The sequence below is a fragment of the Boleophthalmus pectinirostris genome, unplaced genomic scaffold, assembly GCF_026225935.1.
Source record: "Boleophthalmus pectinirostris isolate CB_2022bp ecotype Guang Dong unplaced genomic scaffold, ASM2622593v1 HiC_scaffold_16, whole genome shotgun sequence".
NCBI lineage: Eukaryota > Metazoa > Chordata > Actinopteri > Gobiiformes > Gobiidae > Boleophthalmus > Boleophthalmus pectinirostris.
The window spans coordinates 2,444,101-2,470,859 of record NW_026571095.1 but is presented as its reverse complement, the minus strand read 5'-3'; the positions used below and the strand labels follow the sequence as shown (position 1 = coordinate 2,470,859).

The following is a 26,759-nucleotide window of genomic DNA, read 5'->3' as shown; positions in this document are numbered from 1 at the left end:
TTGGTTCATTTTATTACACTGAAAAATACTGAAAAGCATCTGTCCTTACTGTGTGCACTGTGCAGGCTTGCTCCTTCATAAACCTGACTCTTATTCACATTTATCTCCATGAAGAATGTTGGTTTTAACTTTCTATTTCCCTGGAATCGTGCAGGTGATGTGCATACTGTACCTTAAAGTACTATACTGTAAAAATAATATTTCATTTTGAATCTATTGCCACATTTTCTGTATCTGTATAACTTTTACTTTTGTTGTCACCGTTTCAATGACTGATTTGCCCATTTCGTTGAGCCCAAACCTACTTTCCCATGAAAATCTTGCGGTCAGGGCCTTTTCCGAGGAAGTCTTCTGGAGCGGCTCTCTTCCTGGTCGGTCTCTTGGGCTTCTCGTCCACACTCCTGCTCCACACACAGACATGTTACTTCACTGTCTGCTATGTCTGCTATATGTTAGTGTAATAAACAGCAGTTGCACCTCTCTCTGACGAAGCTCGGACAGCCTTCATTTTTCCATGAGTTCCAGTTGTCTTCTGAATCGAGCATGTGCTGTCAACATATTTTTCAAACATTAATATTATGTAAATAGAAGCACAAATATTGGGTAAAAAGGAGCATTTCTTTACCTCGACCATTGTGGCAAATTTGTCTCCGTCTGGTGGAATCTCCTTTAGAAGCTTCAAGACACAAAGAGAAGAATGATACATTGAGAAAAGAAAACACAAAACTATTATGACAGAATTTTGTTAGAAGAAGTGAAGACTGATGCAGCTAAAGATGGGACAATAGATTGAATATCAACTGTTATTAGCAAATTCTGCCGTACCTGTGTACCAGCGCTCAAAATATCCATAGATACCATTAGTTATAATATTTCAAAAAGTAAACAAAAGAGCTGTGGAATAACCAGATCAGTTTCTGGGTCACAACTGGTCAACTGATACTTTTTCAGTTAGCCCACACTGAAAACTGACAATTTTCTGCCAAACACATCCATGCAGAACACCACCATTGTGATGTTACGGCATCAATACATGTATCACTCTAAAATGTCAGAATACTTTTAAATGAACACTTTAGAGTTAAGGATTGTAAGATCTAGGCTATCTGAAAATTCTCTGAGGAGTGAAAACACAATCCAGAGCTCTATACAAAAGATACAAAGACAATTTTAAAGTTAACACCTGATGTACAAGAGGCCACATGTAAGAACGACTCTGAGGGACACTGTTTATCAAGCAAACAAGTTCAATTATGAAACTATTGCTGCAACGAACTAAAACAAGCCACTTCTCTTTTTCAATTCAAAATAACTTTTAAGAGAATAGAAACAGAAAAATATTTGAAAGAGTAATGACAGTAAAGAGATTTTTGTTACAATAGTTGTAGATTTTTTATTATGACGTACTAAAATATTGTATTAATGTCATATTCATTTTGAGATGAATGTCCATGAACGTGCTGGAGTTGGAGATAAGGGAGGCGTAATAAGTTTTATCTTCTGCCTACACCTGCTCAGTGACTTACTTATTTGATTTAATGGTTCTATAAACTGAATATGTTTTATTTTATTGATTGAAAATAATGTATGTAGACTGTAATGAGTTAAACATTGACTAAATAAACACATGAATGAATGAATGAATACCTGGTAAACCAATTTGGTCGTCTCTTCAATCCATGTTGACTGGTCATCATTGAGAACACAACTGGAGCTGCAATCACATAAAACATACTTTAGCATATTATAAAGTACAATTTCTTAAAGGTGCACTATGTAACTTTTTGGTTGGGGGTCTGTAACCTGCTTGTTTCTATGGATATGTTGATATGCCTGGAATGTTCCACAGTATGACATTAAAACAGCTCTACCTTATTTTTATTCAATTACAGGTGGTTTTATAGCTCAAAGATACCTAAATAAAACAGGCATTTTTACTGTGAGCCTCTCCACAGATCTGACCTGCTGTAACTTGAGGGTAGAAAGGTTTAAAGCCACACTGTGAAACATTCCAGACAAAGCAATAACATCTCAATGGAGAAAAACATCTGACGGACCCTCCAACAGAAAAGTTACACAACGATTTTGGAGTGAAGTGTGTTACACCTTTTGAACTTCACTTGTCCTTTGAGGTACTGGAAGAGGATGAGGTACTGCAGGAGAATGTGTCGTCTGAAGTTGCTGTCACTGAGCTGGAGATCCATGAGCTGCGCAAGGGCAAAGAGAGAGGGGGAATTTACAATAAAAAAAATTTAAGTCCAGACCTAAATCAATTATAGAATGTCTTTGTATTGAAACGTGACATGTCAACAACCAACCAATGTCATCTGAAATAAACATCAATACCTGAAGGAGGCCCATATTACGCTCTTTTCTAATCTGTTATGTTTCCTTATTAAAAACATACCTGACATAGCTGTGTTTCAATTCATACGCACATTTAACAGACAAATCTTGCATATTTAGACGTACTGTATTTTCCGCACTATTGGGTGCTCTGGATTATAAGACGCACTGTCATTGAATGGTCTATTTTCAAACTTTTTTGACAAATAACCTGCACCGGACTTTAAAGGAAACACAACAGTTGGATCGGTGAGTGGTTTTGTTTATTTGTGGCGTTCACGGTGACTCTGGGCTTTGTTCAGTTGTGTAGGGAGGGTGCTGTCTGGGACCAACGGATTGTCGGCGTGTTCGCAGTGACTCAGTTGTTCAGTTGTGTCTAGAAGTGGCACATTGCACTCGCTTTTTCAGTTTGTTCCTCTGTTCTGTTCCTCGTCGGCGTGGAGTGATGAGTGTGTCTGTGGATGGTTGCAGTCTGCTCTGTGTGCGTTTGCGTGCCCTGTGGGTGGTGCGGCTTTGTAGTTTACTGAAGTCGTGCTGGGACACCCGAGTGGATTCGTGTATAGGGCGCTCTGGATTGTAGTGTGCGCAGTCGTTTTTTAATGGGGTTCGAGGCTTATGAAAATACAGTAGTTCTTCTCTTAAACAGAAAACACAAACAAAGGAAGTGCTACACTGTGTTTTAAAACTCCACACACCTTCACTAGAATCATTTGTATGATGACAGATTTGGAATTGCCATTCTCTACTGAACTAAAGGTAAATGGCAGCTGTTCATGTTAAAACTACCACTTCATGACATCACAAGGTGGAACAGAGCGTTTGGAGATGTAGACAGATGAATAATAAAGGATCAAGCAAACATTACTCAAACACTCCAGGTCTGTTTAGGCAAGGTAACATTATACGATGGCTTAACAAGAACCCATTTTGTGTAATATAATACCTTTAATAATCCCAGTGGGTTCTTACCTTTTCACTTGTGAGAAATTTGGCGAAGTACACATGTTCTCCACTAGAGGCCCTCAGCTCCTCCAGTTTCTTCTTGGACGCCTGCATGTCGTCCAGTTTGAAGCTCTTGAAAACTGCCAATGTGTCGTCCGAATACTGGAGAGGAAGAAAGCATTATAAAAACCACAATGGTAGTTATGACAATTACCATATAGTGCAGTTTTATCATGATATTTTTATGCTTCAATGTATCGTACTTTTCATATTTGTTATTTTGACAGGTGTTTTTTGACAGAATAATTTTTTTTTGTCTATGTTGTGTCTTACCTTCACAAACATCATCCAAGAGATTTTTTCATAACACTGCACGGGGTTCCTGAAGAAGTCCTGCAGAGTCCAGAACTTTCTGTACAGGGTGTAGTCGATGGGGATGGAGCTGTGCAAAAATAACATTCATACATTTAACGCTGCACTGTGAAACTTTTCTGGTGGAGGGTCTGGCAAATGCTTTTCTCCGTGGAGATGTGATTGCTTTGTCTGGAATGTTTCACAGTATGGCATTAAACCTTTCTATGTCCATGGAGACAACACCAATCCAAGTTACAGGTCAGATCTGTGGAGAGGTGACCCACTCAAAGTCAGGACACCTGTTTTTCTAGGTATTTTAGAGCTATAAAACCATCTGTAATTGAATAAATGTAAAGTAGAGCTGTATAATATTCCAGGCAGAGCAGTGACATATGACCCCCAACCAATAAGCTGCACCTAACAAACGTGCTATTGATATATTTTCAATTTTGCCCAATGTAGGCTTCAAGAGGAATGCTTAACAAAATACTATTATACACAATAAAACCAGAGAACACAAGAATATTCTGGGCCACATTTTCAGATTTGTATTGCCAGTTTTTTTTTTTTTTTTTTGAGTCTTCCTGCTAAGAATTAAAAAGTTTCCTAGAAAACGGTATTTCATTTTTAAAGAAACAGAGTGACGCTGGTAAATACCCAAAGATACATGAATATTTTCAAAGCTTTGAGACCAAATGTACAGTTTTCCCTCTAAATGATTACATTTTTATTATTTAGTTTAAAATAATGAAATTAAACTGATAGGTCACAATATAGCATATAGTGTTCGATTTTCCGCAAAAAATATATATAAAAAAAAGTATGTTAAACAATTAAAAATAATTTTACCAAGGTGCTGGTCCCTCTTCCTCTCCCATCTCTCCTTCTTCTACGTCCATCCCTTCCTCCTTCTCTTCTGTGTGCTGGAAAAGAGAAAGAAAAAGACATTTGCAATCTCAATGTTGTGTAGAATGTAGTCTTTGTTTCGATGTATCTGATTTACTTATCTATATGTATTCAAGATTAAACACATTTTATTGGCTGTGTGCAAAGCAGACGTCCTTCTAACTCTTACACTGACGTTTACCTTTTGGCCGAAAGTGCTTTCTTGTTCATTTTTGTTGAAAACTGTGATATTTTCTAGATTAAACTGGCTCTGCAGATTCAGACCTGAAGCAAACAAACGCATACAATTTAAAGATTATTATTTTGATGATAAACATATATTAAAATCCTGAAAATGTATTTGGTACCTGATTTTTCAGACAGAGGGAAAAGACGAGCTAAGAAGAGCTGGATGCGCCCACAGAAAACAGTGTTCTGAGATTTGGACAGCCTCCGTAACAGATCTAAACATAAACCACAGTACATACAGTATGCATCACAGTACGCTTTCATAGTTTCATAACAGTTGTGGCTTTTGTATTTATAAAGTAAACACTTTTCTTACCATTGCACATTCTTAACAAGTAATTTTTGCCAGCTGTGTAAAAGGTATTCTGAAAAAGAGAAAATTAAAACATGTGAATCAAATGTAAATAAATACAGACTAACAAAAGTTGCTGATTTGTTTTTTACAGCTGTGCAATTAATTACATTTTAATCAAATCTATTAATTGTGATTCGTTAATGGTTCTTTTTAATGGAGGGGTGTACAGCCAGTCCTCTGTCAGTAAAAGCAAGTAGTTAGGAGCAGATTTTGTGACCTTGAAGAAGAAAATTTTTATATTTTTTGTGTGTTTTTAGTTGATTGTTCTATTGAAGGAATTAATACTAAAAGCTACTGTATTTGACAAAATAAAATTTAAACATAAATCTAAATTGGAAAGGTAACTAGGACTGGGCAAAAATGTCATATTGCCCAGTCCCTATGGCAATACAATTCAAATTATTTTAAATATTTTTGATGTTGAGTGTAATTCAGAATACAGTAAAACACACAAAATGCAAGACTGAGTACCGACATTATCAATACAGCAAGCATCAGAGTCTGCATGTAACTGCACAATTGTGTTAAATTTACCGATTTCCATGTGGACACGTTCTCCTCCACAAAGGTGAAGATTTTGTCGCATTGGTCCAGAGGGAGGCAGTCTAGCACGTCGCCGAGCAGGAGGAAGGGAGTGGTCGCAGAGCAGATACCTGGAGCACAATGTCAAAACCAATTATATATATATATATGTACTGTGGATCATTCCGGACAAACCAATAACATCTCCTTCCCCTGACAGAAAAGTTATATAGTGCACCTTGACATAGGGCCAGTGAAGTCACAGTCTGTGCTAATAATGTAAAAAATATTGACTACAGAAAAAACCCTGCTTCATTATTATAGTGTAATATGTTACCTTCTGTCACTGCATCAATGCTCAGATCAATGAGAGCCAAGTATTCATCCACGTTGGTCTTCAGCTCAGTCTGCGAACAGGCAACATCAAAATGAAATGCAAAAGTTGCACATATCCCAGTAAATATGAACTGTACTTTCCACACTATAGGGCACTCTGGATTATAAAACGCACTGTCATTGAATGGTCTATTTTCTAACTTCTTTCACAAATAAACCGCACCTGACTTTAAATGAAACACAACAGTGTGATGGGTGAGTGGTTTTGTTTGTTTGTGGCGTTCACGGTGACTCTGGACTTTGTTCAGTTGTGGCGTGTATGGAGAGTGCTGTCTGGGACCGCTGGATTGTCGGCGTGTTTGCAGTGACTCAGTTGTTCAGTTGTGTCTAGAAGTGGCACATTGCACTTGCTTTTTCGGTTCGTTCCTCTGTTCCGTTCCTCGTCGGCTTGGAGTGATGAGTGTGTCTGTGGGTGTGTTTCTCTGTGCGGTCGCTGTCTGCTCCGTGTGTGTTTGTGTGTTCTGCGGGTGGTGTGGCTTTGTACTTTACTGAAGTCGTGTTGGGACACCCGAGTGGATTTGTGTATAGGGTGCTCTGGATTATTTTTATACTTACAATCTGGTCTCCAAGCACACATCGGAGAGCTTGGTCCAGTGTAGTTTTCTTCTCTGTTTCACTAAATGACGAAAGAAAAATACAAACAACATGTTAAGCAAACCGCAAAATGAAAGAAGAACAATATTAGAATAAGGGATGACAAAAGATATACAAAGCAAACATATTTCAGTCATGCTATTGTACTAAAGGACAAACTGAAGTGAGACCATGGACTTCAAGAAATGCTGAACCCTCTCAGCCTCAAATTAAGTTTTAGTAACAGGAAAAACCTGATATTTGGGGAAAATTATCATATGGGGTAGTAATATACAATCCAGATTTTCTTTTTGAGAGAGACTTTCAGATGCAATGCATTCTGGGATGTTGCAGATTTGGTCCGGTGTGGTAAATTAACACTGAAGACTGAAAATGATATGAACACTAACTTTATCTGTATACCACTTTTTATAACACTGAAAACAAAAAGCACAGTGTAAAAGCTTTACAGTGGCAAAACAACTTGGTATAGATCACTTTTTCGTCTGATACTCCAAGAAACAATTTTAATCCTTTGTAAAGCACAAAAGTACTTTGCACTTCTAGCAGGTCGTTTGCGTGTAACCATTTTTGCACAGTCTGCATTGTCCACGTTTATAAGCATGGATGGAAAAAAGGCTCCTGAGTAAAAAAGGCTCATAAAACATGGATGTGGAGAAAGTAGGTAATTGGCATTTAGCTTTTGCAAATCTGCAGCGCCTGCCTGGAGAGGGTTTTCAACTGAATGAGATACAAATTTGAGAAATATTTGCAATAAAGTACTTAATTTTTGCATTGGATCTTTCCCAGAGTGACAAAAACTTTTAAAGAATGGTACTTGTTCAACAACTCTGTTCTACATGGATATATACAACTAAGAGTATTGTAAATAAGTATAACTAAACACAGAGTTACATGAATGTGCAATGACTGAGTATAACCTTGAACATAATTTGATGTCCATAGATTAGTTAGCCGTCTCAATGATTACATGCTGTATTTGCACTAAAATAAAGAACCAGCGCTGAATAAATGTGCCTTACTTGCCGTTGATGTGGTTGAAAGTGTTGGTGAGAAACTTGCAGCTTTTGGCCGTCAGCGCGTGTTTCGCCGCCGCCTGGAAAAGACACAACAGAGAGCTTTAGCATGTAGCTCCCGCAGGCTAACGGCTCACCACAGCAAATATGCGCAAATTAAAGAAGTAAACATAAAACAATTTCAGCGTAATGACATGTCTGGGTGTGCAGTATAGACAGTATGAAGGGGGTGTGAAAGAAGAGCGATATGAGCACGCATTACCGCAAATTTATCTTTCGCCTCGACAAAATTATACAAGGAGGGCGACATCTTTGCAACCGGAAGTGCTCTGGGGCGGGGGGAGGCGGATTGCCAGGTTGGAGGAACGATTTCCAGAGTCAAACTGTAAACATTAAACAAATAACAAAATTAAAATAGTTTTTAATCGAAAAAAAGGTGTTATGTATTTATCTATGTCATTGTTCACAAATAAGAGTAACACTACAGCGTTAGAATGGAATAAAAGTCAATATATTCGTTATTGTCTATATTTACAAGCCTATTAAAGTCCTGATACTATTCAGTTTTTAACAATATTAAACTCATAGACCGTATACTTTTTTTTATACAGTCTATGATTAAACTCGATGAGTACAAATTGAAATACAAAAAGACTTTGATACGCACGTTCCTGTTTAGACAGAATGTGCAAATCTACATAAGACCACAAGATGGCAGTGTTGTCCAAACTGTAAACGCTGAACAAATAATAAAATAAAAAAAGAAATTTAATAGAAAAAAAGGGTTATATAATTATTAATGTCATTGTTCACAAATAAGAGTACCACTACAGCGTTAGAATAGAATAAAAGCCAATATATTCATTATTATCTATATTTACAAGCCTATTAAAGTCCTTATACTTTTCAATTTTTAACAATATTAAACTCATAGACCATATATATATTATTTTATATAGTCGATGATTAAACTCAGTACAATTTGAAATACAAAATGACTTTAATACGCACGTTCGTGTTTAGACAGAATGTGCAAATCTACATAAGACCACAAAATGGCAGTGTTGTCCACAATCAATTCCACTACATGTTACACAAAGTCTCTTCACAATCTTTCCTAAAACTAAAACTTAACCAGTGTTGGGAAGGTTACTTTTAAAATTTATTCCCCTACAGATTACAGATTACATACCCCAAAATGTAGTTTGTAACATAATCCATTAAATTACTTAAAGTGAGTAACGTAATCTGAATACTTTGGATTACTTGATTTACTGTAGAGAAGCAAAGACAAGGAAATCATAATGTAAGATGTTTTGTCTGCTAAAAGACAATAAAAAGCCTGGTCTTTACTTAACGAAATTAAAAAATATTATTGATAGAAGAGGAGGAGACGTGGTCCACACAGCATGGTTTAGTCCTGTTAAATCCTGTTTGAGACATAGTTTAGACCTGGTTTTAGTCCTGGTTTAGTCTTGGTTTAGATCTGGTTTTAGTCCTGGTTTAGTCTTGGTTTAGATCTGGTTTTAGACCTAGTTTGGACCTGGTTTAGACCTGGTTTTAGTCCTAGTTTAGTCCTGGTTTAGTCCTGGTTTAGACCTTGTTTAGACCTGGTTTTATACCTGGTTTAGATCTGGTTTGGATCTGGTTTTAGACCTGGTTTAGATCCTGGTTTTAGACCTGGTTTAGACCTAGTTTAGACCTTGTTTAGACCTGGTTTTAGACCTGCTTTAGAACAGGTTGAGACCTGGTTTAGTGTCCGGCAATGAGTGAAATTACTGAAAAAAAAAAGGGATATAGCCCAAAATGTGAAAACAGGAAAATACCTCTATGTAATCCATTTATTTCAACCAAGTAACTGTAATCTAATTACCACTCACTGAAACAGTAAATGAATACAGTTACTCATATACAAAGCGGGAAAAAAAACTGAGGCACTCAAAAAGTACAAAATAATTAAAAGCCTTTAATACCACATGGCAGATAAAGTTAAAATACGCCAACGCGTTTCGGCCCTTCGGCCTTCATCAGGGCAAACTCGAGATGGTTCTCACAGTGCAGATTTAAAGTAATAGGTGTAGGTCACATGTTCACAGTGGGCTGGCCCACAGTCCCCTAGATGCATGATGGGACATGTAGGCCTAACAAACCTTAATTATAGGCTAAACAAATTCAAATACAATAATACAAGACATAGAAGGTACAAATCCCAACAACCAATACATAGATAGATACATTATATGAAAATAGTATAAAATTGTATAAAAAGATACATAGTGTAAGGATATATATAGAGTGCGATAACTCAAAAGTGCTTCAGCTATAGTTTGTATAATATAGTTAAGGGCTAGTCTTAAATAATTTCAAGAAGACAGGGATATAGAACAAGGATCGATTACACATTTAAAGCTTTTCTTTAATATGTTCAATTGCACAGACTTTTAGGCTTTTACAGCTGCCATGGTTGGCTTCTTTGTAATGCACGGCCAGAGGATACAGGGGGTTATATGTCCTTATAGCCTGTTTATGTTCAGCCAGTCTGTTTTTCAATTTGCATTTTGTTTGGCCTACGTAAAAACGACCACATGGGCATTCAAGTCTGTATACTACATAGGCAGTGTTACAATTAATTAATGTTCTAATATAAAAACTTTGACCTGAGTTAATGTCCATGAATAAGTTCGTCTGTTGTACATGTTCACAAAAGGTGCAGTTACCACATCTGTAGCAACCAGCCAAAGTTACACCTACATATGACTAACTTGTCAGACTACTGGCGAGTGAAGATGATACCGAGAGGATTAAGAATAAGAAAATTTCCATCTTTTGGAGCAGATGATGATGATTTCAAGAACAAATGGGAAGCCATTTTAAATAAATGCTCCTTAGACCTCATGCTCCTACTCATTGAGGAAGCAAAAAAGCAGCAAATTCAAACACAGAATGAAATTGCTACATTAAAAGAAGAGCTCTCTGTAAAATATAAAGAACATCAACTACCTTTTGAGAAGCAAATAAAAGAAAGACTGGATAAGCTGCATAGTGAAATAAAACAAGAGAAACTGACAAAATTCAAAAGAGACCAGTCTGACTACAAAGAGAACACAGTGTACAGATGGAGGACAAATACTGATAAGATAAACTATAAAACTAAACCACAAAGAAAGAGAACAGTCTCCTTCCAACTACCTAGCAGTGAGGATGAATGCTCGGGAGCAGAAGATCAGCTCTCAAGTACTTTTTTAGACTCAAGACCAAAAAGAGACAACCGGACTCGGAGACGCCTAGACGCAAGACCAGGAGGAGCAGAAGAAAACACAAGCCAGTACCGATACACCAGGAGCAGAATGAGAATGAACAAGTGATAAATGTTTCTGGCATGCCTCTCACATCTGCCCAAATGTCTGTGCTGTCTAAAGGACTAACTTTTGCGCCTATGAATAAAACAAAAGAATTTCAGGCAAAGGTAGACTTGTTTAAATTTTATCATCATCTCCAGCTGAAGCTATGGTATCACTGTAACCTCAGCCAAGCAGCCATTCGTTCTGAAGAATATCAAAATAAAACAAATATATTCAAACCAAAATCTACTTTCACACCAAACATGTGTAATCAAACATTAAACATATTCTATAAAAAAGTGTCTTTTGAAATGGATAATCTCTTTACTTCAACAAAGAGACCCTCCTATAACTTGTCTTATGAAGAAAAACAGGCACTGGACTGGTTAGCTTCCAATGAAAAAATTGTCATTAAACGAGCTGACAAAGGTGGAGCTGTGGTCGTGTGGAGTAGAGAACAGTACATCACAGAAGCCAAGAGACAGCTTACCAACAGTGAGTACTATGTTCCTATCAAGGCAAATCCTCTAGACCAACTCACAACTGAACTTAAAGCGTTATTGACCCATGCTAAAGAAGAGGATTGGATTGGACAACAAGAATATGACTTTCTGTTTAGTAAGAACCCACGGATTCCATCATTTTATATGCTTCCAAAGGTACATAAGGATATAGAAAACCCACCAGGAAGGCCGATAATTAGTGGGAATGAATCACTTACAGAACCTTTATCTAAATACATAGACTTTCATATTAAACCTTTTGTCAGTGACTTGCCTTCCTTTATTCAAGACAGAACTCAGGTGTTAAATAAACTGAAACTGATTAAGAACATTGGAGAAGGATATCTTGCAACTATGGACGTAGAATCATTATACACTAATATTGATCATAAAGATGGACTAATGGCACTGGAACACTACCTAAAAAAGAGGACTTCTGAGACAATGCCCCCTGCTGGATTTATATTAAAGCTAACAGAATGGACACTGAAAAATAACATCTTTCTGTTTCAGCAGCAACTATATAAACAACAAAAAGGCACAGCAATGGGAGCTTTGCACCCAATTATGCAAATCTGTACTTGGGCTTTTGGGAAGAAAACTATGTATTCTCCAATCTGAACAATCTTCGAGACAAAATATTGTGGTGGGGACATTACATTGATGATGTTCTACTATTGTGGTCTGGGTCGGAACAAGAATTGTTACAGTTTCATTCTTACTTGAACAATACAAATGTCAATATTAAACTCAGCCTAGACTACTCCTTATCAGAAATACATTTCTTAGATTTTAATATTTATAAGGACCTTGATGGGGATTTACATAGCACAATTTTCAGAAAACTAACTGATCGAAATACAATTTTAAAAGCAGACAGCTTTCACCCCCCATGGTTGCTTCAGAATATCCCTTATGGTCAGTTTCAAAGACTACGGCGGATTTGTGTGATACTGAGTCTAACTTTGAAAAAAATGCTCAAGATATGAGCTGTAGATTCAAAAACAGAGGCTACACAGACAGTACTTTGTCTTTAGCCTACAATTGAGCCAAAAGTCTTAATAGAGAAGAACTATTGACTCAGAAACCAAAGAAAAATGTGAGTACTAATCAAGTGTATTTTGTAACTGAATATGGCACTGAAGCAAACCGAATCAAACAAATAATCAAACAGAACTGGAGTATATTAAGAAGCGACAGCACCCTAAGGGCCGCTCTCCCAGAGACCCCCACCATCACCTTTAGAAAAGCCCCTACGCTCAGTGATAGACTAGTGAACAGTTATCTCCCTCCTTTGAAACAAAAGACATGGTTGGACACTAAGGCTGGTTGTTACAGATGTGGTAACTGCACCTTTTGTGAACATGTACAACAGACAAACTTATTCATGGACATTAACTCAGGTCAAAGTTTTTATATTAGAACATTCATTAATTGTAACACTGCCTATGTAGTATACAGACTTGAATGCCCATGTGGTCGTTTTTACGTAGGCCGAACAAAACGCAAATTGAAAAACAGACTGGCTGAACATAAACAGGCTATAAGGACATATAACCCCCTGTATCCTATGGCCATGCATTACAAAGAAGCCAACCATGGCAGCTGTAAAAGCCTAAAAGTCTGTGCAATTGAACATATTAAAGAAACAATAAGAGGAGGAGATAGACCGAAAAAACTATTACAGAGAGAAACCTACTGGATCTACACTCTCAAGGCCACACAGTTTCCAGGACTCAGTGGAGAGTTAGATTTCTCCCCCTTCCTTTAAAACTACAAGCTTTAAATGTGTAATCGATCCTTGTTTTATATCCCTGTCTACTTGAAATTATTTAAGACTAACCCTGAAATATATTATACAAACTATAGCTGAAGCACTTTTGAGTTATCGCACTCTGTATATATCCTTACACTATGTATGTTTTATACTATTTTATACTATTTTCATATAATATCTATGTATTGGTTGTTGGGATTTGCACCATTTATGTCTTGTATTATTGTATTTGAATTTGTTTAGCCTATAATTAAGGTTTGTTAGGCCTACATGTCCCATCATGCATCTAGGGGACTGTGGGCCAGCCCACTGTGAACATGTGACCTACACCTATTACTTTAAATCTGCACTGTGAGAACCATCTCGAGTTTGCCCTGATGAAGGCCGAAGGGCCGAAACGCGTTGGCGTATTTTAACTTTATCTGCCATGTGGTATTAAAGGCTTTTAATTATTTTGTACTTTTTGAGTGCCTCAGTTTTTTCCCCACTTTGTATTTGAGACTGGTCCCTACACTGAAAAGCACCAAAAGGACAATTCTTCACATTTTTTGCATATCCAAGTAGCACTCCTGCCTCCAAAGCCTTACAGTTACTCATAATTTGTACTCTGATTACGTAACTCCAGTACATGTAATCCGTTACTCTCCAACACTGAATTTAACGTCACAATAACCACATCAGCTGTACGGTTTGAAAAATGTGAAAATGATTTACATATTGCAAACTTTTGGACAGAAACTTTCATCTTTATTTGTTTTAGTAATTAAATTAAAGGTGCACTATGTAACTTTTCTGTTGAGGGGATCCATCATCTGTCTTGCAGATGTGATTAAATTGCCTGAAATGTTCCACACTACAATATTAAACTTATCTCTCTCTGCAGAGAAGGGACCCAACTCACAGTTTTTCAAAGAATTGTTTATCAGTAAAACAAATGCACTTGAATAAACGCAAAACAGATAATGCCATATTGAGGAACATTCCAGAAAAAGCTGTAACATTTCCATAAGATAAGCATGTGGCCAGTCGCTTACCAGAAAACCAGTCACCCATAGTGTGCAGAAATGATTCGCTTTATTATTCTTTTAACTCTTTTCTTTTCAACCTTCTGTGCAGTGCTTCACATATCCTAACAAAAGGTCATGGAGGTCAGAGCCTGGCTTGTGTTTGCATGTCCTAAAGCTGCCTGCGTGCTGTGGACATGTGATTAAAATACAACTACTGCTGCGGGGCACGAATGTTACTACAATGTCAGTAGGTACATTAGAAGCACTGGCCCATTACAGTCAATGAGGAAATATCTGAGGTTCATGAAGTTCAACCCTGTTATGAAGTTATGGAAAAATACTAAGACACTGTACGTACATTTTCAGGCAGAAATACACTAAAATAAAAGCATATTTGTTTGTTTTTTTCAGTTTGGTTGAATTTATTGCACTGAAAAATGTAAAAATACTTGCTTCTTTACTCTAAGCAGGCTTGCATCTCCATAAACCTGACTTTTATTTGCCCTGGATGGCTTCTATGAGCTTGTTTCCATGGAAATGTTGTCCCTTTTGCTATTGCTATTGCTACTGCTATTCTGGCAATAGTTAATGTTCAGTCGAGAAGTCGTGGACGCCTAGAAAAGGACCAACACCAATCTCCCAATAGACTCAATCTCTTTTTATAACCAGAAAAATGTATCAACTTATCTCAAAATTGTCTTTGGAAAATAACTTCTGATGGGATGTTGCATGAAGGGTCAGGATGTTGGCTGGTTAGTGTGTGGGTTGTGTGTGTTTGTATGTGTAACCTGCATAGTTTTCTGTGACCTTGACCCCTGTCCACCTGGAGTTTTAATATTATTCACTTTTAATGTAATTCACATCATATAGTACAGCAGTACATAAGTCAACTCTTTTAAAATATTGTTTCTGTGAAAAAAATCCTGCTTCATCCCATATGAAATGGTAATGCCTGAAAGTTCTGCTTTCTGCCGGTTTGAGGTACAGTGAAGAACTTGGGTCATAGCAGCTGTTTCCCTCTAGGTACAAAGGTCATCTTGGGCATCTTAAATTGAAGCTTATGAACTTGGGACGTTTTTCATGTACATTTGAGGCAGTGATATATGCAATAAAATGCTTGAAAATGATCACTTTGATGACAATTTTTCAGGCGGACAGACATTTTTTTGTCTTTTGGTGTATGTTGGGGGTGATATTTGACAGTAGAAAGGTAGCAAGATGTAGAATATTTTTCTACTAGTTTCCCCCATGTGTCAGGATACACCATGCCAAACTTTAGGGTTATTTGACCATGTATGCAGTTACAGTACTTTAATATTTACAGTTACATAATTTCACAAATAGCTTTTCTTAAAAAGGGTGTTTTTTTGGGCCCTGAGACCAAACGGGGTTGGTCCCTATCAACTCGTGATGGCCCAAGATATAATATAACAGGAAATATTAGTGAAAAAAAGGTAGCAAAAACATCCTGAGGGGTGAACCTGGCTCCCGGCCTATATAATCTTCCACAGTATGACATAAATTTATCTGTCTCCACGGAGAATCATGCAGGAGATGTACCACCTATGAAAAATCATCACAATTCTAATGATAGTTTTGCCTTCTGAGACTATTTATCGTAGGAATATATGGAGTAATTTTGTATATACTTAAAAAATCTTTAAAATACTCTTAACAGAATACATGTTTGATATAGTTGGTTAATGCCATCTCCATGGAGACAAGAAAGTTACACTATCCACCTTTAATGCCTGCCACACGACCGCATATCAACAATAAACTTGAATAATCACTTGTAATTGACTTTTTATGACATTTTTAGTCACATATGCTTTTTATTTATCATCTCTAGAAGTTTAGGCCTTCCTCATTCTGTTCACTGTCTGGTGTAATTTGCCCTCTCAGCTCTTCGGACGTGACACTTCTGACCCACATTTTCGCAGTTTTACTATGTTTTCTCAGACATCAGCATAACAGCTTTAAGAGGACATAACTGTCAACGCGGGACTCGTAAAAAGCTGCTGTCAAAGTCTACAAGAGTCCAAGAACGGCCTCCTCTGAACAAACACTCCCTGAAATGTCGGTTAATATTACAACAAGGACAGAAAAGGTTGTAAAAATTCCTATCATGATCTGTGCTATTAAAAGGATTCTAAAACGTAATCGCATGCGTACGGCTTTGAAACTGGCCGAGTGGAAAATAACAATAGAACTATTACAAAACATGTTAATGGGTTCAGTGGGATAGGCCGCAGTAACGTCAGTGATATAAAAAGTAGTGGAACTTTTCGATATGCTATAAATCTACATCGTTTTTCATGTTTTTCTAATTTTGTCTCATAGTACTTGAGGTAAATATTCACCTTAGTTTTTTTCACTCAAGGGGCATTTAGTAAAAGTTAGGGATGTAACAAAAAACGAAATATCGTGATATCGTATCGTCAAAGTTCTCACAATAATATCGTAAACCATCAAAATATATCGAATTACAAGTCTCTTTGCTTAAATGAAGAGTTATGGTGCAACAATAGCTACAAAACAGACAGAGAACTACATAGACCATGATCCTTTGCTCCATTTCAGTGCAGACTACAAGAAGAAATAACAGTTCTAACACTTTTAAATCTTAGTTCTTTGGATTAAGTTTTGTCAAGGCATTTTAAGAGGAAAAAGTACCATATTAACAGTTTTGTTTGCCTCCACAAAATATCACAATAAATATCATACCCTGAGATGTATATCGTGAAAATATCATACAGAGAGATTTGGATATTGTTACATCCCTAATCATGAGCCTCCCCACCATATTGTGAGTTTTTCCACGATATCGCAATAAATATCGTACCGTGAAGTTCGTGAGACTTGGATATTGTTACACTCCTAGGAATAGTTGAGAAAAAAATTTAAATGGTGTAAAATGAAGCTCATGTAAAGCTAAATGTGTACAAAATAGTTCAGAAAGCTTACATAATTGCAGAGGCTTCATGTAATTCTGTTTTGGAGGAATTGGAATGCACTAGATGGTTTGCAAGAATCCCGGAAGTGCGAGTCCAGGTATCAGACCATCCACGAAGAGCCATACATTCTGCGTTGGCGACGATTTCTGTGATCGATGATTTAAAGCCAGAACAAAGAGAATTTGGTGAATTTTATCAAGGGGAAAGACGTTATTGTCCTTCTTCCTACGGAATTTGGGAAAAGCTTAATATACCAGTTAACCCCGATAGCGAAACATTAGATACGTCATGACCAAATAGCAGCGACTGGTTAAATAAAAAAAAGCACCCTCCTACTGTCGAGCGAACAAATCCTAATGCTGCGAGGTCACACGGTTTCTACAAAGTGAAACCGTCAGACTATCTACCACCTGCATGTCTCCAAGGAAATCTTATGACTTTCCCTGGACACAGGTGACGCCACCAGGCCAAGTCACGAGTCACATCTGTGAAGAGGCGAGTTCACTCACAGTAAAAATGTGAGTTTTTTTAAGGAATAAATCACCTGTAATTGGTTCCACGCACAGCAGCACTTGAACCGGCTCACAGTGTCTCAAAGCTTACAGTCACTTTTATTAAAATCGTAAAATATAACAACAAGATAGTAAAATTCAGATTCATTAAAGTAAAGACTACCCAATTATTTTTAATGGTGTAGTTGCTGGGAGCTGTTATGAATGAATAAAAGACAGAGTAGCACTTTAAAAATTCTTATCATGATCTGTGCCATTTAAAGGACTTGAAAACGTAATCGCAGGAGTTCGGTTTGGAAATTGGTGAGAATGGCGAGAAATTCAGTGATATAAAAAGTAGCATAACTTCTTGATATGTCATAAAAAATACATAGGGTTTCATGTTTTTCTAATTAGTACTTTGTTTCATAGTACTTGTGGTCACTCAAAACGTTGAAAATTATGCGAAGTAGTGCTGAGCTCTAAAAAGAAATCGAATTTGTATAGAAAATTCCATAGAAAATGCCATGGATTTGCAAAAAGGGACAAATTTTTCTGTCAGCTTAAACATTAATTTAAGAAAATAATGGTGCTGTCATATAATTGTATATGTCAAAACTCCAAATAATGACTATTCTGTAAATGATAGGGCTCTAAGTATGTCACATCTGCCGTCCGTCTCCAACTAAGAAGTCAAATTATAAAGCAGAAAATTGTCAAAATAGAGAAAAGTAAGCTCATGTTATCGTACCAGACAGAAGCACTTTAACTCTACAAACTGTGAAAGTGATATTAATATTTGTAATAGCTCGCACTGCTCCTGACACATGAGTCAAATGCAGAGGGAAATAGAACACATACATAGATGCTTAAAGATTGATTATTTCACTTTTCTCATAGAGGACACGCTGCCTGCTGGTCTCCATGGAGATGATTGAGAAAATTGCTTTGTCCGGATGTTCAGCAGAACTCAACTTATTTTCCTCTGCAGAGACAAACACCTGATGCCACGAGATGCAGGTTAGAGAGTTACAGAAAGATCTGTCCTCACCAGAGTAATCAGAATTCCTTGTTTCAACGGGACAGTCCCAGCTTGAGTACCCTGTCCCAGCAGATTTATACAAAGCCACTGATTTGTCCCAGTTTTATACAAGAAATGTCCCAGGTGTAGCTATTTTTGACCAATCTGACACCTGCAAACAGTAAAGAGAGACATAACATATTTGTTTGAGTAAAATACAGAAAAGCTGCTTAAAAACAAAAGAAAATGTGACAATACTGACTCATGTGTTTGCCACTGATGGTCTTTGCTTTACAATTTTCCTTTTTTTCGCATTCTTTCAGTCATTTTTTTGTTGATGGAGAATTTTGTGGAAATCCGTATGACTACACGTGACAAATCAGGTTTCGAAATCAGTGACGTCTCCAAACTGTTTTGTGCATTATTTCAGTTGCTTGTGTACAACAGTTTACATGAAGTGCACAGCAACACTGACTAAACGGTAGTGAAAACTGCATTGTCTGGATAACCCCAAGATTAATGCAACTGAGCCCATTTTAATATACTCTCTATTTTAAAGCTGCACTGTGTCATTTTTCTGGTAAAGAGTCTGCCATCTGCTTGTCTTTATCCAAATGTTATTGCTATGCCTAGAATGTTCCACAGTATTGGCGAGTTTCATTGTTGACAAAAGCGCGCGTTGCAGGCTGGGAATTATTTTGGTCGGCGGCAATAAACACTAATTCAACATGACGGACGGAGTGAGAAAGCACGTAAAGGGTATTGATCCCGGTTATTTATCCACTCTAACGGCAGAGGACCCAAGACCATTTGACCAGAAATTGGTCATAAACATCGATGGAGCCAAATCACCCTTTTCAACCCCGACAAAAGGTGGACCAAACCAAATTTCTGGTCAGAATCGCCAACTACCTGGACAAATATTCACTTTGGCGATATCCACAATGACTTGGTGGAAACTCCTGGGCCATTCACAGCAGAAAAGATGAAAACCTCCAAGAGTCTTGATGTGTTGTTGAACTTGTTGGAGTCCACGGTTTGTTAGGATCTTCTACATTTGCTCTGCGAATGTTTGAAAGTCGTTTAATTCACCGTTAGTGGTTCTTTTCACTCAGAATACGAAAAAGACATTTTCCTTCTTCCGTGCTTCTATTTGTGCATCCGATAATGCAGCAGGAATTTACCATTATCGGGGATAAATACGCGAGGTTACGCACTGTGTTTGACGCTATCGTGTTTCTTGCCTCTGACCAAAATATTTCCCAGCATGCAACGCGGGCTTTTAATAACAATGACGTCAGCTGAAACTCGCCTATAACATTAAACTTATCCTTCTCCATGGAGACAAGCATGTGACATCACCAGGCCAAGTTACAAGTCAGATCTGTGACAAAATGAATTTGCACTTGAATGTATAAATGCTTTTCTAGGTATATTCTAGCCCCCAAACATTGGCAATCATATAAACAGTAGATCAGGGGTTTCCAAACTTTTTACTCCAGGGAGCTACCTTAACAAAACAAAATACCAGAGAGCTACTTATTTTAGCACTCGCAAGAAACTGAGTGTGTAAAAAACCCACAGCCTTAGATGGGTACAGTTAAATGCTTATAAACCATAAACCATTTCCTGCACAAAGTCAGGCATCAAAATGAAACATGTACAATGGTAACAATGGTAATAGTCATTTAATTAACCAAAAGTGTGTTATTCAGCCCAATGCATATAATTCAGAAATCTCTTAGTGAGCTACTTGGAAGATGGCGGAGAGCTACTGGTAGCTCCCGAGCTACAGGTTGGAGACCCCTGCACTAGATAATGTGTATAATGCCATACTGTGGAATATTACAAAAAGAAAATGTGACTATACTGACTCATATGTCATATACTCATTGATGGTCTTTGCATTATCGTATTTCCGTATAAGGCGTCATTAAATGGTCTATTTTTTTTACTTTTTTCACAAATAAACAGCACTGGACTTTAAAGGAAACACAGCAGTTGGATGGGTCAGTCAGACTTTGTTTGTGGCGTTCACGGTGACTCTGGGCTTTGTTCAGTTGTGGCGTGTAGGGAGGGTGCTGTCTGGGACGCTGGATTGTCGGTGTGTTCGCAGTGACTCAGTTGTTCAGTTGTGGCTCAGAGTGGTACATTGGACTTGCTTTTTCGGTTCGTTCGTTTGTCGGCGTGGAGTGATGAGTGTGGCTGTGGGTGTTTTTCGCTGTGCAGTCGCTGTCTGCTCCATGTGTGTTTGCGTGCACTGCGGGTGGTGTGGCTTTGTAGTTTACTGAAGTCGTGCTGGGACACCTGAGTGGATTCATGTATAGGGCGCTCTGGGTTGTGGGGTGCGCGGTCGTTTTTTGATGGGGTTGGAGGCTTAAGAGTGCGCCCAATAGTGTGGAAAATACGATAATAAACCAAAAGTGTGTTATTTAGCACAATGCATATAATTCAGAAATCTTTTAGCGAGCTACTTGCAAGGGGGTGGAGAGCTACCGGTAGCTCCCGAGCTACACGTTGGAGACCCCTGCACTCGATAATGCGTATAATGCCATACTTCGGAATATTACACAACTATACTGACTTATGTTCCTCATTGATGGTCTTTGCATGACAAATTTCCTTAATTATGCGCTCATTTCACAATTTTATAACCAACCATTCCAAACTGAGGATATTCCAGGTTTTGATTTAGAAAATCTGCTCACCTCACACAGTCAAAAGCAGTATTTTAATCAAATTCCTGCAATTTAATGAATACAAGAGATTGTTTAATGTCACAGCAAAGCAAACACATCACCATGGAGACAAGCAGAGAGCAGATCCATTCCAGTGAACTTTTAAACACTTCAACAACGGTTCATTCAGCTACTAACCCAGATTTGGCTTGGATCTCCGAGGTCTCAAGTGTACAACAACATAAAAAAAAAAAATCTCCACAAGGTCTTTATTTTTTACAAAGTTACCTCACAAGTAACCACCAGCAGATCAAACCTTCACTCAAGCCTTGATATCGTGGTTACACTGGTTATCTAAGTGCACCCCTCCCTCCTCTGACACCCTTTGTTGAATCTGAGTCAAAAAAAACTGGTGTTCTGTTGAAAAGAGGGAGTGAGCAGCCCAGATAAGAGCCGCGCATCAGTCAACACACGGAAGGGAGGTTACAGCAAAGGTTAGAAGCACTTGTGGAGTTTTTATCGCCCAATCTTCCCTAAACGTTCCCATCACAGCTCTAACCTGACCCCTTTGAAGAACTTGACAGAGCCCTGGATTTCCGTAATTGTTTATGTGGTTTGGATCAGTGGTTCTTAAACTTTTCACACTGCCTAAGATAATATTTGGGTTTCCGAGTACAGACAAATCTAAACCTGGACATTGTCAGAGCTAATCTAGGGCTAAACGTGCTCTGAAATGAAACCAAATCCATAGATACGGTAGAGCTTAAGCGGCCCATATTATGCAATTTTCAAATCTATGTCATATTGTAGTTTCCTCATCAAAAACAGACCTGGAGTTGTGTTTTGTTTCATTCACACATGTTGGACTTGGACTCGAGTCAGATTTGAGTCACTATTTTTAGACTTGACTTGATAAAATGGATTAAGACTTGGGACTTGACTCGAACTTGAGGCCTATAACTTAAGAAGACTTGATGTTTCTCCTAAAAATAAGTTTTTAGAAAATACTTTTGCAGTGATTAATTTTTTTTATTTTACAGGAATTTTACTGGAATATGTCTGTCCCACTTCTGTTTGTTACTTTGGATGGAACTGAAGTACTGTGATGTGGTATCCTCAAATGTACTACAGTAATATATAGTACAATACAGTACAATACAGTAATATACAGTACTATACAGTAAAACAAGGAAGTACAAATAACATGATAATTCCATTTCATGTAATTTTTTTTGATAATTTTGTTGAATTTTGTTGTTCATCTTGTATTTTATGATTATCTTTGAACTCTGTCTTAGTTTTTTGTTCAAAATTGATTTATTATGTGTTTAACAGTCGAGTGTGTGTGAGTGTGTGTGTGTGTGTGTGGTTGTGTTGATTTTGTTGTTTCGATGTTTAAAAGAATGAGAACTTCACACATCAATTACTAGAGATGGGTGCATCAGAGGAGAGGGAGCAGCCCAAGAACACAGAGAAAAATCCTGCACACCGTCTCACTTGCAAATTGTGAGATTTATTAGGACAAACCATGCAACGTTTCGGCACAAGGCCTTCGACAGGCAGGTTTGCCCTGTGTTGTTTTAATGTTTATTTGAATTTATAGAGTCTACTGTCTGCCCTGCTGTGTCTGTCTTTTGTTGTTGTATGAGGACCCCCTTGAAAACGACATGGCGAGACATCTCAAGGGGCTCATCCTTCAAACAAATAAATTCAAATTCAAATTTCTGTGCAGACGACATGACAAAATAACTGTTATTAAGCACCTTTAAATGCAAATTCTTTCTGTTCTGAACGTAATGACTCACACTAAGATCTTGTCAAGACATTTAAAAAGGAAAAAAATATATCATATATAAATATACCATGACTTTTTACGTACAATTTATTTTAAAAGTCATATAAAAATATACATACAAAAATATACAAAAATCTGGTACTTTGGTTTAAAGACTTGAAATGACTTGAAGTTCAAAGCAGACAACTTGGATTTGGACTTATGGGCCAGTGACTCGAGACTTGACTTGGACTTGAGGTCAAAGACTTGAGACTTAATTGAGATTTGCAAAGCAACGACCTCTGGCTGTTTATTTGAAATCTTTGGAGATGTGGACGGGATAACTGAAACAAAACGCAACTCCAGGTGTGTTTTTGAGGAGGTAACAGCATTATAACACGGCTTAAATCTCAAAATCTACAAAATATTGGACCTTTAAACACATATTAAAACTACAGAGATCCCCCAGCCCACACACCACAGTTTGTCAAACACCGGACTAGATAAATATGACTGGAAGCTCCCCAAACCTGCTCCTGCTCCAGCTAATGGATTAATGAGTATGCTAGAAAGTGCCAAACTGTTTCATAATTTTAGACAAGATGGTCATCACGACAACAACAGGAGGATTGTGCATTGTTGTCGAGGTGGACGCAGGCTTCTAAACAACACATCCAACACAATGGCCGAACCCAAAGGTCAAAGGAGAGGAAGTGAACTTTTAGGTTACCACAGAAGAGAAGTGCATTCCAAGCTAAACTGAATTCTCAAGCGGATTTGTGGTTACTGGTTGCCCTGTAATTTTACTTCCTGCATTGCTGGTCATCTTAGTAGTAACCTTTCCGCTCTAACAATCATTGTTTTTGCTTACTGTAAAATGTTTATGGAGATTTTTTTTGTAAATCCGAATGACTGTGTGACAAATCAGGTTTCAAAAATCAGTGACTTCTCCAAACGGTGCTGTGCGTTATTTCAGTTGCTTCTGTACAATAGTTTACATGAGGTGCACAGCAACACTGACCAAACAGTAGTGAAAACTGCATTGACTGGATAACCCTAAGATTAATGTAACTGAGTCCATTACTCCCCATTTTAAAGCTGCACTGTGTCATTTTTTTTGGTAAAGAGCTCATCACATAGCCTTTCATCATTCAGTTTCACTTTGTGGAAACCGTCTGACCTCACAGCATTAGGATTTGTTCACTTGACCAAAAGCGGGTACTTCATTTTATTTAACCAATCTTTGCTATTTGGTTGTGACGTATGTAATGCACCACTAACGGGGTTAACTGGTATATTAAGATTTCCCCAAATCCCACAGGAAGAAAGCCAATAACGTCTTTCCTCTTGATAAAACTTATCAAACATTCTCTTTGTTCTGGCTTTAAATCCTCGATCTCGGGAATCGTTGCCAACACAGAATGTATGGCTCTTCGCTGATTGGCTGGTGCCTGAACTCGCACTTCCGGGGTTTTTGCGAACCTTCTAGTGTATTCTGATTCCTGATCTAGTCGCTGGAGAGAAATTAAATTGAGCGGAGACACTAGGTGGCACCAGCCTGGCTACCCGTCACCTGTTTGTCTCTGTCCAAATGTCATTGCTATGCCTAAAATATTCCACAGTATATCATTAAACTTATTAATCTTCATGGAAACAGGCATGTGACGTCACCAGGCCAAGTTACAAGTCAGATCTGTGACAAAATGAGCCCAACTGAATGTATGAATGCTTTTGTAGATATATTCTAGGGTATGATCAGGCCCCCACTTGGTAAAGTACAATAGAATTAATAGGAAAAACTGTCTCTTGCCCTCATCTGGAAGTACAACATGAGCACATTCTAGAATCTGAAAACCACCAATACTGACTCACATGTTCATCGTGAGTGAGCCAAGTTTTCCTCAATTACGTTGTCATTTCACAATTTTATTATTGCCAGCCACCACAAACTGTAGGTCAGTTCTTGATTTGTGAGGTGGTTGATTTTCTACAGAAATGGTGAACATGGTTAACTGAGAAACTGCTGGCTAATGCTTGCGAGCTTGTGACTGTTTAAGAGAACAAATCATCATCTTTTGTAGTTCCAACTAAATCAGCTCTTTTTGATTAGATTGTGTTAAAATAAAGTTCTTGTCTAACAGAGTTTCAGACAGATCAGTGCCATCAGACGACATCAGCAGCACAGAACCAATTGGCTTTGTTTAAATGCACAACAAAATCTAATTATTATCTGATATCTGGGCCCTTAAAATGATTTAAATGACATGCAAACTGCAAACTGAATGTGCATAATTAGAAGGACCATGATCAGAGAGAAATACGAGAATATGATTTTTCTCTTTACATGTCATAATAATCAGTATTTAACATTCAGTATTCTTATACGTTTTTAATGCTCGTGTAAGCACAGCCAGTGTGATGTGTGAGCTACTGTGTCCTCTGAATTTTCCTTGTGGATCAATACAGTTTGTCTAAATTAAAGTGCGTGACAGGTATTTATGAGTCTTACATTTGTACTTAATGTCAGGGGATAACATCTGTTGCAAATATAAATTATAGTTTTACACCAACTGAGAAGCAATTTGTGATGAAAAGTGGAAAAATGTGTTGAAAATGACAGGAAGTATAAAGTTCACATTAGGGAGAATTCTGTCCAAAAGTTTGACACAATTTACACAAAATAAAGGTGTTTTCTTATTTTTGTATTTCCCAAATAATAATCTCTGTGCACATGGAGGAGTTTGGCCCAGTGTTCTACATGGTTGCTAGGTAACAGTTATGGAATTCCCTGGTGTGATGTCAAAATTTCCAACAAGTACAATTTGAAACCAAAAAAATGGACAAACTGGTAAAAAAGGTACACTTCTTAGCAGAAATCTTAGAATGATCTTCAGTGTGTTTTAGGAAGAAGAATAAACCAATCTGTCATAAGCACTTTAAGCTCTTAAACTGTTTCCATACAACATTCTTCAGTCAATGTGTGTAAGTTCCCAACCGTGTTCTCTCAAATGAAGCCCCTGTGCTCATATTTACAGTGACTAAAAGCAGCTGTGTGTCGGCTTTCCTAAATGTTAATGGGGCATAGATCAGATTAGCGGAGATTGCGTACATCTTCCATCAAATTGCACACTTCTCTCAGTGTTGGATTTGGCAGCTTCACTTGGCATTAAAATGATTCAGGACTCACAGGCAAGATAGTCTAATAATGTTACACCAAGTACCATCTGCGAGTCCCACCAGAGCTAAACCAGGTCTAAAATGAGACCATAAACCATGTGTTGATGTTAGGGGTGTGCAAAAATATCTAAATATCAATATATCGTGTCATTTAATGTGATGATACAGTATGGATATTGTGAGCTGCTGTATCGATATATCGCCAATAAAACTTTTTGGTATATTTTACTAATTCATTTTGTTACAGCTACAGTTTTGTTGCTTGTTTAGTGGAATGAAACTCGTTTATATAACACATTTGACATTTTCATGGTTTTGAGGATTAAATTTTTGTGTTTCATATGAACTTTGCACAAGAAGTGGTTTAACAAAGA

The 26,759-nt window shown here is 37.6% G+C and overlaps 1 protein-coding gene across 1 annotated transcript in view; it reads right to left on the bottom strand.

Moving 5' to 3' along the window:
* thoc1 (THO complex 1) overlaps positions 1–26,759 on the bottom strand; it is a 65,099-nt gene that overhangs the window by 3,977 nt on the left and 34,363 nt on the right. Inside the window, 16 exon segments of the mRNA XM_020935599.2 lie at positions 306–401; positions 478–548; positions 626–676; positions 1,648–1,714; positions 2,107–2,207; positions 3,316–3,450; positions 3,622–3,730; positions 4,492–4,565; positions 4,730–4,812; positions 4,896–4,991; positions 5,093–5,141; positions 5,666–5,784; positions 5,991–6,060; positions 6,605–6,665; positions 7,666–7,739; positions 7,922–8,042. Of these exon segments, the coding sequence (XP_020791258.2) occupies positions 306–401; positions 478–548; positions 626–676; positions 1,648–1,714; positions 2,107–2,207; positions 3,316–3,450; positions 3,622–3,730; positions 4,492–4,565; positions 4,730–4,812; positions 4,896–4,991; positions 5,093–5,141; positions 5,666–5,784; positions 5,991–6,060; positions 6,605–6,665; positions 7,666–7,739; positions 7,922–8,042 (1,377 nt within the window).